The sequence below is a fragment of the Beta vulgaris genome, chromosome 6, assembly GCF_026745355.1.
Source record: "Beta vulgaris subsp. vulgaris cultivar EL10 chromosome 6, EL10.2, whole genome shotgun sequence".
NCBI lineage: Eukaryota > Viridiplantae > Streptophyta > Magnoliopsida > Caryophyllales > Amaranthaceae > Beta > Beta vulgaris.
Window position 1 is genome coordinate 26,870,424 of NC_079207.1, and position 16,931 is coordinate 26,887,354.

General features: G+C 33.5%; 1 protein-coding gene and 1 pseudogene across 1 annotated transcript; both read left to right on the forward strand.

Moving 5' to 3' along the window:
* The first annotated feature begins 8,631 nt into the window (after nucleotides 1–8,631).
* On the forward strand, nucleotides 8,632–10,463 carry LOC104896367 (transcription factor CYCLOIDEA). Its single transcript, XM_010683113.4, has one exon. The coding sequence runs from the start codon at nucleotides 9,097–9,099 to the stop codon at nucleotides 10,036–10,038; it is 942 nt and encodes a 313-aa protein (XP_010681415.2). The 5' UTR covers nucleotides 8,632–9,096; the 3' UTR covers nucleotides 10,039–10,463.
* A 4,260-nt stretch (nucleotides 10,464–14,723) lies between these two features.
* Nucleotides 14,724–16,931, forward strand: part of LOC125498290 (uncharacterized) — a 5,809-nt pseudogene continuing 3,601 nt past the window's right edge.

Below are 16,931 nucleotides of genomic sequence, written 5' to 3' on the forward strand. Positions count from 1 at the left end.
CTGTTGCTGAGCATGTATCATAGCCTATTGAGGTTTGATTTCCTCTACTTGTAGATCATGAAACCCTCTTTTATTCAGCTCCTTCAATCTTATATTAACTTGCTTCCGTTTCTGCATAACAATGAACATTTTTTAGCCTTGTACAGGGGTGTTCCGTGCTTGCACTACACCATCTCATGATCCTTTCCAAATTCTAAGCTTGACACTAAATATGCAACCATTCTTTTACCCACTGTAAACAAGTGCTATTATTGATTACTCCAATTTGAGTGAGCTTCTCAAGTGTTTGTAATTTTTGCTGGAAAGCTAGCCAAGTGATTATTCTGTGCTTAGGAGTACTTGACCTGTTCCAAACTAGCTTTGTCCAATGAATCTGCTCCTAATGAACCACCAAAGTAGAATACACTTTCTTAACACCTTTAGACATCCATGTTTCTCAAGTCAGTTAGAAAAAAGTAATGCTTGAGATTGTCTCTATTTTGGCAAATTTTCTTCCAATACCAGCTGGATCCCTAGCTTGGAACATTATCCCACTACTCATTATCATGAATATACACTGCATTCACCCATCTCATACAAGCATTGCCTTTTTTAGCTGCAATAGCCCAGATATGCCTTCCCATAAAAGCAAGATTCCACTTATCAATATCTCTAATCCCGAACCCAACTTCCTTCTTATCACATTAGAGCTTGTCTTAAACAACTGAGCCAGATTTCTGAGAGTAGACTTGTCAATCCATAAGAAAGATCTGCAAACCTTATTAATCTCCTTCAAAACACTAAACATGAGCCTAGTGCATGTGAGTATTCATGAGGACTGAGTTGATAAGAAATACCCTAGCCATGTATGATAAATTTCTAGAACTCCACACTTTGATTTTGCAGATCATTTTGTCCATTAACCCATCACGATGAGCAACCAAAAGTCTTCTCAAATAAATGGGGACTCCTAAGTATTTGAATGACATATTGCTTCTACTAAATCATGACACCTCTTCCACTCTCCTTATGTCCTCCTCTTTCACGCCACAACAATAAAAAACAGACTTATTTTGATTAGCTTGCAAACCTGAAGCTTCAAAAAAAAAGCTTACAGGCTTGAAGCATGATGTAGATTGAATTGAAATCCCCTCTGCAACACAATATAAGATCGTCCGCAAAACATAAATGTATATGTTGGAGTTTATTAAAAATGTGTTTTAAATGAAACTCAAGAGTTGCTTCAAAAGAGAATGTGAAGAGTCCCACATTGATAGAATATGAGGAAGTGTAAGGGGTTTATATACATTACACTTTCTATACCCTTTGAGTTGTGTGACAAAAGGACTTTTAGTGGGCTTGTGGTGAGTGGAGTTACCACACGCGCCCGCCCGGTCCGGGCCAGGGTCTTGGGCCTTGGGCCTTGGGGAATAAACTTAACTAAAGTTTTGGGTCAAAAATCTGTCAGTTTTATGACCGTTTTTAATCAGTCATTAAGTTACCGTTTTCCCCTTAATGAGCCGTTATTCCCTATTTACGTGCCATTAATCCTCCCACTAAGTGTCCGTTATTAACCACGTTTTCCTCCACTTTCCGGTATTATTCTTCTATAAATACCGAGGTTTCTGTTCTCATTCATCACACAGAATATCAAACACAGTTTCTTCTTCTCCTCTCTAAAATCTCTTTCTGGGCAATATTCAAGAACGTTTTCAATCTGTTTTTCCATCTACACTGGAAACGCAGAGACCGTGTACCCCTGGAGGTTGATTGCTATGAGGCCGTGTGTTGTAGCGGGGCAAATTCAACTTTAAGGCAGTGATTTCTTCACGCCACGGTTTTCCAGATAAGTTTAATTTATGTTGTTAGCGGTTTTAGTTCCTACAGTATAAGCTTCACAGCTCTACACCTAGGGTGAAAATGAAACTAAGGAAGCTCGTCAATGTTCCTGAGTATTCTAGATAAATTCTCCATGCTAATCACAAAGAGGAGATGTGACATTGGATCACCTTCTTCTAGATTGAAAATGACCTTGCAAGGAACCATTTATCTTTAGGGAAAAAATGGTGTTGTAACACACTCCATCCCCAACTTAATAAAGTGAGCTGGAAATTTCAAATGAATTAACATTTTTTCTAAAAACCCCAGTCAACTATATCATATGTTTTTGCAAGCCAATTTTCATCAAACAACTTGGACTTGCTGAATTCCTCCCATATTGCTTCACTAAATACTGAATGATCATAATATTATGCACAATATACCTGCCATGAACAAAGCCATCCTAGTTCTCATCAATTATGTCTGGTATAATAGCTCTCTGTTTATTACTCAACACCGTTGTAATGCACTTATAAAATACATTACAACAAGAGATGGGTCTAAAATCCCCCCACATTATTAGGACATTTACTCTTTGGAATTAGAGTAATGATTGTGTTATTAACTTCTTTCAGTAATCATCCAATCCTGAAAAAATCTAATGCAACCTCTATAACTTCAAGCCCCACAATAACCAATGCATCTTTTTAAAAATGAGCTCCATAACCTTTATCTCCAGGAATTGAAAAAATAGCTTCTCTTATCTTTTCAGTTGTATAGTCCCTTGCAAGACTAGCTTATCTCTATAAGTTAAAGCAAGCAGATCGGTTAATTAATTAGTTAGGGCTAAGTAAATTAAATGATTTGGGTCCCACTTAAACTAGTGTTTACTTAGATCGACTTCATGTTCATATACTTCCTCCGTTCCATAATAAGTGAAATATAGGGATTGGGCACAAGATTTAATAAACATCACTTTCAAAAGCCAAAAAGTCATAAAATACCCTTTCTAATATCAAAAGGAGGAGAGAGAAAAGCAAACCACACTAGTTTGTGATGGGTATTCTTGTCATTTTATAACTTTCTTTTTTCCATTTAAGGTATGTTTCACTTATTTTCAAACGTTCTAAAATAGTAAGTGTTTCACTTATTATGGAACGGAGGAAGTATTAAATATTAATAGTACCTTGTAGGGAGATAATAAAGCAAGAACAAATGATTTCATAAGAAGAATAAGATCGAACAGATGCAGCATGGTTGATATGTGGGGATTTTAATTGTGTCATGAATGTTGATGAAAGAATATGTTCATCAGTTAGGGAGGTGGAAGTGAGAGATATTAGAGAGTGCATGGAGGCATGTGCACTTACTGATATCAAATGCTCTAGCAACTTTTTCACATGGAATAATAAGCAAGCTGGAGAAGATAGGGTTTTTTTCGAAACTAGACAGGATGATTGCTAATCAGGCATGGCAAGACCAATTTCCCACTACAGAAGTTAATTTCCAAAATGAAGGGGAATTTGATCATTCCCCACATTACGCTCACGGCCCGTTTGGTAGTTGTTAATAAATTGCGGTAATGGGAATGAATTTTAAGTGTAATTTTATTAGGGAAGCATCCTTAAAATCTCCATGGGGAGGCATTTTTTCTCCATGGGCAAGCAATCTCACCCCTAAACTTGTGTTTTTGTCTCCAAATGGAAGCAATTTTCATTACCACTCATTACCACCCTACAAGGTGGTATTGGATGGGAATGAAAATTCAAGAAGGAAAGTGGACATTTTAGGATAAATTAGCATTACCATGGGAATGGACAATGATATTTTTCACAAATTTACACATGAATTCATTCTCATTACCACCATTTATAACCAACTACCAAACGGGCCGTCAATGTATATGGATGAGAGTAATGGTAAAAAAACCTTTCAGGTATTTTACTATGTGGAAGAAAGCTACACAATTTGAAGAATTAGTGAGGCAATTAGCAGAACTTCCAAATTCCGAAGACATGTGATCCAAGCTATTGTGGCTACAGTTGTGTTAGGGATGGCAGTGGGTAATGGACCCGACCCGGATCCGTGGATCCAGATCCGTTTTTAGCGGATCTGGATCCTCAAAATTTGGACCCGACGGATCCGGGTAGGATCTGGATCCTCGTGTTTGAAAACGGATCTGGACCGGGTAATGAAAAATTACCCGGATCCGGATCCGTTTACCCGTTTTTTTTAAGTTAAAATAAAATATTAAATAAAAATATAAAAGTAAACCCTAAAGAACTCAAGCAGTTTAGCCGTTTCAAACATTCACTCTCTTAGACTCTTACTCGGTCACTGCCGCATCCCTCACCAGTGACGCTGCCTTCACGCCGGCACCGGACTACCGCCAGAACTCAGACGGCCGGCGAGCAGTAAGACCACCGCGCCAAAGCAGCGAACCACCGCGCCAAAGCAACGCAGATTCGCAGGTCGCAGCACGCAGGTATTTGGCCGTTTTTTTCGCCGGAACCCTAATTTTCGATTTGCTTTACGTTTTCGAAAGTTATTTGGAGTATTTTCGTTGGTTTTTTGTTGTTGATTTCCATTAGTTTATCAATGTATATCACTTTGCTCGCGAATTTCAGCATAATTTCGGTTTTCTATTTGAGCATAATTGAGTTGTTATATTTAAGTACCGTTAAATTTTTATATTTGAGTATCATTGTTATTGTTATTGCAAATCTTGTTGATTTTCTGGAATATTGATGGAGTTTGTTGAAATTACTCTTTTATTTGTCTACTTTTGATGATGTTTGTTGTTGTTGTTACTTTGTATCATTGTGTATAATCATATTCTTGTGTTTATTTTGTGAAAATGTAGTTTGTATGTTGAATTTTGTTCAAGTTTGCATGCTGAATTTTGTTCAAGAAAAATAAGTTAGGATCCGTTTTGGATCCGTTTTGGACCCGGATCCGTAGGATCCGTCGGATCTGGATCTGGATCCTCAAATTTATTACCCATCGGATCCGGGTAGGATCTGGATCCTTAGTTTAAAAACGGATCTGGATCTGGATCCTAGAGGATCCTACCCGGATCCTACCCGTTGCCATCCCTAAGTTGTGTACTTAATTTGGCACGGCAGGAATGAAGGTTTGTGGAATCAGAAGATCCGAACTCTTGCTTATACTACTAGAATGCTGCAAATGGTGCTTAAAAGTAGAATTTTGATTGTAATTCCTAAGAAAATTTCAAGGCCGGATAGAATTTGGTTTTATTCTTTAGCATAATTTGCTATTTCAGTTTTGTTTTGGCCGTAAAGGTGTTTAGTTGGCTTTTTTTGCTCTTCTTGAGCTTGCTTAGGTTGTAAAGTTGTTTAACTGTTCAATAAAAAGCTTACTCTTACTTAACGAAAAGAATTATAGAAATAATATATTTCAGATCAAATAAGTTTAGTTAAGTTCTAATAAATAATAATAAGTGTTCTAACACCTTATACTTCCCCCGTTACTTTTTACTTGCAACATTTAGACTTTCACACTGTTCACAAACTCTAATTAGTTTGTCTTTGGTAATTTATAGTAAAGGAAAAACATATTCATGTGAGATCTCATTAGATTCGTCTCAATGTATATTTTCTGAATAATCTAACTTTTTAGGAAAAAAAATTAATTATCAATAATTAAATATATTACTATTTGAAGTTATTTATTGGCAAACACAAAAGTGAAACCATTGCAAGTAAAAAAGAAACAAAGAAAGCATAATAAGTCAAATAAGTTGAGATAAGCTCTAATACTCTTAGGGCTTGTTCTCCCCAGCTTATTTTCAGTTCAGTTCAGTTCAGTTCAGTTCAGTTCAGTTCAACTCAGTTCAGATCAGTTCAGTTCAGACCAGTTCAGTTCAGTTCAGCTCTTGACAATACTTTTACTCTCACATATCACTATTCATTTCAGTTTAGTTCAGTTCAATTCAGTTCAGTTCAGTTCAGTTCAGTTCAGTTCAGTTCAGTTCAGTTCAGATCAGTTCAGTTCAGTTCAGTTTAGTTCAGATTAGATCAGTCCAGTTCAACTGTTTTATGCCGAAGAGAACAGACCCTTAGGCTCTGTTAATTCTTTCGGATCTAATTGAATTGAAATGAATTTAATTTGTCTGATATAAAACTTAATTTGTCTGAAATGAACTTAATTAAAACTTTGAGATCGGAAACTGATAATAAACTAAATTTGTATAAACTGAACAGAGTTAAACTGAATTTGTCTAAAATTTAAATTGAATTGGATTTCCATAAATTTAATCCAAAAGAACGGAACGTTAGTTCTGATAGTTAAAGAAAAACTAGGTGAAAAGAAACGCATCTGAAGATATTGTTGTAGAACTAGTTATGGTAACAATGTAATTATTTGTTGAATAAGATTCAAATTAGATATTGCACACTTTTATTTTGGGCAATAATTTTTCTCTATCTCTCTCCTATCACATGTTCACATGGGACCCTTTTGTTTTCTTTTTCTCTCTATTTCTCTTCTCTCCAAAAATTACCTAAAAGTCCATAATTTGAAAAATATAACATGTAAGAAAAAAAGGAAGTAAATCTCTTTGATCATTAGTTGCCTTTATGTTCGGTAGTGTTTAGACACATCACACTTCTATATCCCTCACTGTGATTCGTTTTAAGAGCGTACCATAAGCTCTAATGTTAATGATACCTACGTGGAGTCTTGATCTATCACAAAGGTAGAGATATTAGAGAAAGGAAGGAAAAGGTATGCATATTTTAAGTACAGTATGAGTGACCAACAAATTAAAGAGTTAATTTTTTTATCAAATAAGAAAGATAAAACGGGGTCGAGCTTAGGGCCTGTTCTCTTCGCCATAAAATAGGTGAATTGAACTGAATTGAACTGAACTGAATTGAACTGAACTGAACTGAACTGAACTGAACTGAATTGAACTGAACTGAACTGAATTGAACTGAACTGAATTGAATTGAACTGAACCGAACTGAACTAAACTGAATTGAATTGGACTGAAATGAATAGTGATGTGTGAGAGTAAAAGTATTGTCTAGAGTTGAACTGAATTGAACTGAAATGAATTGAACTGAACTGAACTGAACTGAAATGAATTGAACTGAACTGAACTGAACTGAACTGAACTGAACTGAATTGAACTGAAATGAATGAAATTGAACTGAATTGAATTGAACTAAATTGAACTGAACTGAAAATAAGTTGGGGAGAACATGCCCTTATCTAGGTGAGATTACCTAAATGTTCTGTTCAAATACTTTGTTTGCTGAAAAGCGCTTAATCATTCAATGATCTTTTTCTTAAAAATATGGAAAATTTAGTTTTAAGAAGGTATAGGATAAATTATTAAGTAGGTGTTTAATTGGTAAGAGTTCTCACATTTCAATCTTAATTGAGATTTTGTTTTGGTTTTAACTTATAGGTGAAATTTCCAATTTATAATTTGAATGATAACGCTAGATTTATATGTAAGTTGCAACTATTTTATCTCTTTTTACCTTCCAAGGGTTGTCTCTCCTATTGATCAACCAATATCTTATAAAAATATTTCCTTTCTCTCATACAATAGTGATTGTTTCTCATGTCTCACGGAATCAAGAAAAATAAAAAATAATATCATTTGTATTATTTGATGACGTACTTGTATGGAAGGTCAATTTTTTCTAATTGTAATTGAAAAAAAAAAATGGCTAAAGATAAAAATAACCGAAATTACATTGAAATTAACAAGCAACACTAATGTTGAGTGACATTAAATATACAGAGAAACAAAAATTTGCAATTTTGCATGAATCCAAACAAACTAAAATCAACAAATACTGTTTCAGGTAAAATCTTGTATTATGCAGGATGGATCGAGATTAAGGTTAATGAGGGCCGGATGCTTGAAGATTACTGAGAGACCTGCACAAGACGAGGGGTAGACTACCCCAGAGGTGGTTCCGGGATCGCCCCTCCGACGATCCAGTCAGTTGATACGTATTGAACTGGAATCCGTGAAGTAGTTTGGGCACATAATTCAAGACGGATGGGTCCCACTGAGGGCTTGCCATGCTGGCAGAGGGCTTTGGAATGCGTGGTGGCCCACTAAGGCTTAATGGGCCCAAACAAATACCATTAAATCAAATATTCGTAATAACCAATAGATATGCAACCTTAAGATTTATGGATACCAGCATAAACATATAAAAGTAGAAATATTTAAAACAAAACCAATTTTTTAAAACATATAAAAAAAAGAAAATAAAAACTACAAAAAAAATTGAATGAACGTGGTTCACAAATTGTTGTATAATATAGTCTTTTTTTTCATTGGATATGTAGTTTTCATTTGATATAGTGAGTTTTTTATATAATATAATCATCTTTTATGTAGTCAATTTTTATATAATATAGACAATTTTATGATATAATTAGTTTTCGCGTAATATGATCGATTTTTTTAATATACACAATTTTTGTATAATAAATTCAGTTTGAGTGCTCCGTGAATTATTCTACACCTAATCCACCCAATATGTTTTGTAAACGCTATGTTATGAGGGGAAATGGTGTAATAAAAGTTGGACAATTAAGTTGTGTCCCCCGGTCAAAGAGTAGCCAATCCTTTTGTACCAACGGTCATATATGTAGGGCTTTTTAGATCAATTTTTAAAGCCCCAAAACCACTCATCTAGCAGCTGAAATAATTATCCTATGTCCTTCTATGCCTAGGTATCCTACTATGTATATGCCCCATCTATCTGTCTTGGTCCCTTGGATATCCTTATCTCCAACATCCCTACTCTTCTTGGCCTTATATCACTCACTCACTCCTTAAAATCAAACACCAATATCTATCTCTCTCTAACAAGCGGAAGGGAGAGGGGTAACCTCAATCAATCTACTACCACGTGAAATGTCACATTACCCACTGCAAAATGTTGCTTTCTTCTCTTTTTACTTCAAATGGTCCATGCTCCTGTGCTGTTCTTCATCTTTTGCCCTAAATTTGGGCTGAAATAAACACACAAAGCAAGTAAAATCAGATCTTTTTAACTTCTTTCACCCCACCTCATTAAAATTATAGATAGTACTAGTTGAAAATTATAATAAATAATTTCCTTACTTGGTACTCATTATGAACAGTTCCACAAACCTCTCTTTTTCTCCTATAGAAACCCTAAATTGTTTCAGAGCTTTAACAACTCTCTAGCTTATAATTAGGGAATAAGCCCTAATATTTTTCTTAAAGCAAACACAGGAGTAATATAATTTATTATCACAAGAACAATAAATGTAACAATGTTTGATCCAGATTACAATAATGCAAATAATAGTTTTGATCAAGGGAGCAGCCACCCTTTTGATGATCATCTCTTGAACAACTTCCCATCACACTTGCTTGATGATGAGCAGCTTTTCATAGACACCATTTTAACCTACCAGCCTCCACCACCACCAACACCACTATTATTAACCAACAAACACCTCATTGAGGAAAACTCCAGTGAAAAAACGGTGGCGAAGGAGATAAAAAAGAAGGCAAACGACGGCGTGGGATCGAAAAGGAGGACAAAGAAAGACAGACATAGCAAGATAAACACGGCTCACGGGCCGAGAGATCGAAGGATGAGGTTATCCCTTCATATAGCAAGGAAGTTCTTTGATCTACAAGACATGTTAGGGTTCGACAAGGCGAGCAAGACGATCGAGTGGTTGTTTAACAAATCTAGGGCAGCCATTAAAGATGTTGCTGAGAAGAGTTGCACTACTAACATTGTTGACCCTTCATCTTCTTTAGAAGAATTGATCAATGATCGTAATAATAACAAGGAGAAGTTGTCTGAAAGCATGAGTAGGAAAAAAGAAAGTAAAGGAGGAATAATGTTGAATGTGAATGAAAAAAGGAAGGAAGCTAGAGCTAGGGCAAGAGAAAGAACAAAGGAGAAATTATTGATTCAAAAACAAGGAAAAGAAAAGACATTATTTGTAATGAAGAATAAAGATCCTTTGGAAATTAGTGAGGAAAACCCTAATTCTCTTATTAATAGTAGAATTAGGGTTGAGAATCAACAACAATGGAGGCCATTAGAGGACCAAATGGCTTCTGTGGGTATTATTGAGAAGTTCTTAGCTGCCTCTTCGTCGATGCCGACTAATTTCAGTCAAGATAATGGGGCATTTTCCATGGAAATGGAGCAATTTGGGTCATATCACGTACAACCGAATGTACGTTATTGGTGAATTGTGAGTATAACCCTCAAATTCAAGGCTCTAATTGTGCATTCATGGAGAAGACATATGACCTGGGATATTAAGGTATGTTTAGTATTTGTTATTAATAGATTATAAACCTTCGGTCTGTTGATTTGAGCCCCAAAGTGGAGGAATAGGTTTATGGTTCTAATAAGATCTATTTGATTTCATTATTTAATTTGTGTAGTAAGTATTGTGTAAGACTTCCTTACCCTAAAATTAATGTAAGTTCACATTAATTTGTTTCTTAAAAGAGGTATTTTGTAAGTAAAAAGGGTCATTGTACGACTTGGTCACTTGTAGCATTAGTAACTCTTTTAGTACAAGTTACCAATATCTTACCATAAATCATGATAGAGACTTATAATTGTGTATAACGCTTGTTTTCTTGTTGGATGAGAAAAGTTAACTAATATGTTTTTTTTTTTATTGTTTTATAATTATGGGTTGAAAATTATTCATATCGTTACCCTTATACTTTTTAAATTACCCTGTATTTTTACTTATTTCTATCTTACTAGAAAAAGAGACGCAAATACTGGATAAGTGTTGAATCAACCTATCTCCAAGTTTTTCCAACCACATTTAGGGTTTTTTTGTTGATTGATATTTTTGGTGAAAAAGCACTAATGTTAATTTTTTTTTTTTTTTGAAAGAGAAGCACTAATGTTATATAGTATAGTGTTATTATTATTTGACATCACCCAATAAAATTATATGTGAAATTATTATTTTGATTCTAGAAGATTTTCTTTCACATTTAGGTTGTAAATTTAAAATGATATGAATGAGCAAAGAAAGAACAACAAGAGAGTAAAAATAAAATTTTGCTCCCCTCTTATATTTTCTTAAATTAGGAAGTAACATTTATGGAAATTAGTGGGTTTCTAAATATTCAAAACAAGAGACATGAATTTCATACAGGGACGGGAAAATATTCGCTACCCTAGTTATTAGTTGAGTACTCTATATTCACGACTGTGTGCTTAATTTTCCTTTTGATTCTGTTTCCTAGATTTTGTTATAAAAACATAATAAAGAAGTTTAAGTCTTGCTTCCCAAACACTAGTGGCCTCATTGGGTTATCTTTTGCCTTTTAATTTTACATACATACATAAATCGTCATGGTGATCCACAAACTGGTGCATCAAACTAGTGCTCCATGTATACGTATAAAATGTGAATTTGCAATTGCTGCAGAAATTGCAAGGTTTACTTTTGCAGTTTAAGCTTGTCTCTGCTCAAAAACAATTATAACAAGAAAAACAAGTGGGATATGATAAATGTCTAATAGGTACATATGTTAGATATAAATATTTATGTCACAAATATTGTTTGTGTATATGACAAATATTGTTTATGTATGTAAAAATATTGTTTGTGTTATTTTCCTCTTATTTGTTATACGAAACACAAATAATATTTTCACATACACAAACAATACATGTCATATTGTCAGATACATTTATCAAACCCCAAACAAAGTAGCCATAACGCATTCCATCTATTGGAGCGTAAAGAGGTGAAAACAAAATTTATACTTGAACATTCTCAGTCTGATGTTGAAAGATTTCCCTAACATTAAAGGGGTACCAGATTTTTACGATATGGCTCACCTTCCTCCTCTCCTTTCCTTCTTTTTCATTTTAAGAGTTCTCACTTCTATCGGAGGAAAAATATTTTCAATGAAACATAATATATATTTCATAGCTGAAACATAATACAAGGAATATTAATCTATTTTAATTTGTCCTGTTTTGTTTATCGAAAAAAAAGTGAAAGAGAAATCTGTTGAAGAAATATCTTAAAACAAATTTGATAATTGCCCACTTGGAAAATACATAAATAGTGTCTATTACATAGGATTTAAAGTTACTAATACTCCCGATGTTTGTATTTAAATGTAAAAATTTAGCTTTTATATCTGTTGATTCTTAACTTTAACTATTAATATTTATAATTCTATTTAGTAGAAATTATTAAAAGTTAATGTCACCAAAATATATATATTGGAAAAAACTATATGGTCAAAATTAGTATATTGTAAAAGTCGAGCTATTGCATATCTGCAAAAACGGATGGGATAATAAATAAAAGAAGACAACTGAGGAAAGAAAGTGGTAAACTTGGCCCACTAATTCCCACCACTCCTACTAAATTCCTTAAGCTATGACTTTGGTAAAACACATTTAGAGAAACAATAATGTCATCTAATAAATCAAACATGACTAAGAAGTCATAATACTAAATTTTTCTATATAGAAAACTGACATACTAATATAACTAAATTCAGAGCATATTTCAATGCTCTCCATCGCTTCAAAATTAGCAGAATATTTAAGGACATACTCCATCATTTCTCAAAAATTATTTTATATATACTTCCTTCCACTAAAATAAATAAAACAATTATCATTTTAGATCATTTCAAAATACATAAAACATTATTTATTTTAAATTATTTTCTATATTTTCACTTCATTACATAGGTCCCTCTTTAATTGGAAAACTTATCCCACTTTATTCACTTTTCGATCCATGTGATGTGGATCCCTTCACTAACTATAGTCTATATGTATCTTTCACACTCTTTTTTCATACCCAATTATTGGGCCCTCCACTAACTTTCTTACTTATCCATCAATATTTATATTTTTATCTTTAACTCTATCTATCAAAACAACCTACATTGTCCTAATATTTATACTAATATATTAGGAGGTGTTCTTAAACAAGTCTAAGTGTCACCTGACACTCTTTCTTTAGTAGTTTCATTTCATGTACCATTATGTACATTAAAAAAAATTAATAACATGCTACAAATAAGATTTGACTACATGATCTCAAACTAATATACTAAAAATCTAATCAACAATCTATGCATTATTAGATGATATTTTCTAACATAAACAAGATAATAGTCCGAAGCATCTTCCGGTAAACTTTCAATATATACACTTAATATACGCGTCCAAACTAAAAGGACAATTGATATGAGTGCATAAGAACTTCTCTACGCAACCATTTTTTGGCCACTTCTGCCATGCTTATTTGCTCGTTATTTGGAATCTTGAATTATTTGCTTTCAAGAGATAATAATGAACACTCATGATATTTTTGTAAATAACCTCTACCCAAAGATCATTTGGCTCCTAAAAGCAATTTTCTTGGAGAAATATGCATTAAAAGTTTAGTCTAATTTGCTGATCAAAATATTCTTCCATATTTGTCACTTAGAAAATACAAAGTTTCTAACTGTATGTTAGGTTAATGTGGCCCAAATTTTATTTGGCCCAAATCCTAACTCTATGTCGATGTATCCTTTGAAGTTGCTCTAGTCAGCATCATGATTTCTCTAGAAATCATTTGGGGAGATATAATGTCTGCATATGTTAAGTCATAAGCTAGAGAAATCTAAATATTTGAGGATGCATCTTAACCGACATATTTACACCTATAAATAAGGTGTTGTGCATATGCTTTGAAAAAACCAACACCCACAAATCTAAAAAACATACATACTAAGCCTTCCTACAATTATTAATCATCTTTGTTTGAACCCACCTTGTATAATTAATCCACTATTCTTCTTTGTAATGTTCTTTTGTGAGTTTTTTACTATAGTGAGAGTTTTGTTGTACTCACCCTAATAATATTTAGGGTTCTTGTACTCTCCTATTTTCATATAGTGGATTTTGGGTACTCGTCGTCCGTTGGTTTTTTGCCTCTATTGGAGGATTTTTCCCACGTTAAATTGTGTGTCCATCTTTTACTACTTTTCTTGTCACATATTTCCAACTATATTTATTTATCTCAATCTATACATCTTTCATTTGTTTCCGCTACGTACTCACAACCCTAACACGTGGTATCCGAGCCGAAGGTTGTTTAAAGTGTTATTATATTAAAGATGTCTTCGGTAACAAAGTTCGAGATTGAGAAATTCGATGGCAAGATCAGTTTTAGCATCTGGCCGGAAAGTCCAGATGAAGGCCGTTCTGACTCAGAGCGGATTAAAAAGGGCACTTGATGGCAAACAGATAAGGCCATATGCCATGTCCGACGAGCAATATAATTGCAAGAGTTGGATGAAAAATCATTATCTACAATCCAACTATGTCTAACTAAGGAGGTATTACGTGAGGTTATTCACGAGGAGACCGCTGCAGGGCTATGGTTAAAGCTCGAGTCCCTCTACATGACTAAAAGTCTCGCTAACAAACTCCGTCTCAAGGAAAGGCTTTACACTATTCGGATGACCGAAGGTACTTCCATTCAATCTCATCTAAATGAATTTAATTCTATACTTATTGATATTGAAAATTTGGATGTCAAGATTGAAGATGAGGAAAAAGTCGTGTTATTAATTGTCTCCCTACCTCTTTCGTACAAGCACTTCAAGGAAATCATGTTATATGGTAATAATGATACTTTATCTTTTGAGGATGTTAAATCACATTTACTCTCAAAAGAAAAATTTGACATTGAAGTGCATTCCAATGATAATGCCGAAGGATTAAATGTAGAAGGGAGATCACACGGAAAAATAAGTACCAAAAATAGGGTCATATCTAATGGGCATAAATCTAAAAATTTATGCAAATATTGTAAGATGCATGGGCACGATGTTTCTGATTGCTTAAAATTAAAGAAAAAGCTCGAAAGGGAAGAAAATGAGAAAAAAAGCATCAGAAACTGCACAAGCCGATATTAGCGAAATAGAATCCGATGATGTTCTTTTGGCTACTTCTCCTGGAAGAAGTAGAAATTTTAATTGGTGGGTGCTTGATTCCGGTTGCACCTACCATATTTGTTCTCAAAAGGATCACTTTATCGGTTACAAATTGGTGAAGAATAGATCCGTCTCTATGGGTAACGGTTCCCGTTGCAAAGTTCATGGTATTGGCTCTATCCGGATCAAGACACATGATGGTAAGCTCAGGATTTTGTCCAATGTTCAACATGGAACTGATCTAAAGCAGAACATCATTTCTTTGGACACTCTAGATTCTAAAGGGTGCAAGATTTCGGCTCAAGGTGGAGTACTTAAAATCTCCAAAGGTGGTCATGAACTTTTGATGACCGTTAGACATAGAAATCTCTATGTATTACAAGGGTGTTCAATTAATGCCTTCTTCCTACAGAATCCCGATTCGTCATCAATATCGTCATAAAACGAGTTCCAACATATCACATGCATTTTTCTAAGCCCAATTTACGATTGGACCAGTGTGATATATCTACATAAAATTCGGGGTTCGTACGATGAGTACATACATAAAATTTGGTCCAAGGGGTTCGTACACTAACATTAGGCTAATATGTATAAGCAACTAAGTAAAAATTCTCTAAATCTCTTTTCTTATGTTCTCTACATTCTTACCAAGTAATCATACTGTGGAAAAATAAGCTTGAAACTTTATAAGTTCTGTTGAATAAGAAAATGACCTTACAATATTTTCGATGAACCTAATACAACCTAAGAAAGAAAGAAAATATGGAGTCTCAACGATTTTCCCCTCTTGTTTTTGTCTTGTTTCCTTGTTTGGCGCAAGTTTGGTTTTATAGAAAGTATCTATTTACATGCATGTCAAGTTGTCAACTATTTACAAAAACGAGTGGAATTGGAAAACCATATGTTCATTGTGCTTGTCAGACTCAGTTTAATGTACACTTCAGTCGAAACAAAGACCCACCTTATTGGGCTTAGACTTGAAAACCTATGGATATTTCAAGATTTTCTATAACAGTGGCTAGCTAGAAGGTACAGATATTTTAAATTCAGGGGGTAAATCTAATATGTTTCGAAAAAAGAAAAAACAGAATAATATATCTAATTATGGCCAGCATTGCTTGGAAATTCTCAACAAGCTGTGAAACGTATTTCCTAAATTATATCAGAGTATGATTCGAACCATACCGAATCTTAAATCATATTGTATTATCGCGGTTTAGATTGGTTTGTCCCTTTGCGATTTCATAGATATGGGATGGTTTGGGATTTATTTTGACCAAACCACTGTTTGCAATTTGGCTTAGTTTAAATTATCACAAAGTCTTAGGCATGTTCTTTTCGACATAAAATAGCTGAACTGAACTGAACTAAATTGAACTGATTGAAGCTGAACTGAACTAAACTGATTGGAGCTGAACTGAACTGAACTGGACTAAAATGAACTGAACTGAACTGAACTGAATTGAACTGAAGTGAATTGAATTAAATTGAATTAAATTGAATGTAATAAATATTTAAATAATATTTAAATAATAATATGAATATTAAATAATAATTATAATGATAAGTAATAATAATGAATAATAATAGTATTTTGGATATTTTTAAATGATCGTTATAAATAAAAAATATTAATAATTAATAATAATAATAATAATTAATGATAATAATGATAATTAATAATAATTATTTTACATTATTTGTATTAGTATATTAATACTTGATGATGATATATAAGAGCAATAATATCTAAGAAGTAAACTAATATTACTATTATAATAATTAGATTTAATAATATCATAATATTTTGTAACTGTAACAATCCTGAATTTCCACTTTCTTTAGAAAACATATTAGAGTACAAAGCATGGACAATTCAAGAGCTGTTATGCCGCAGTTATTAAATATTTAATAACAGCAAAGCCAAAGGTACTACTATTAATACATAAATTAATTATTAACTATTACAACTAAAAAGAAATGTAATTAATTAATACACTCCTATAACAAACCATAATTCTAAACTATTGCAGCGGAAATCTTAACTTTAATAAATCTACATCTAGGTGAAATCAACGCTCTCACTCCAATATAAGCTAGTCACCATCAAGCTCTGCATATTGAAGACATGTAATATCAGCCAAAA

What these genes read in the sequence shown, in the direction of transcription:
- LOC104896367 (XM_010683113.4), top strand. Translation starts at nt 9,097, where the DNA reads ATGTTTGATCCAGATTACAATAATGCAAATAATAGTTTTGATCAAGGG.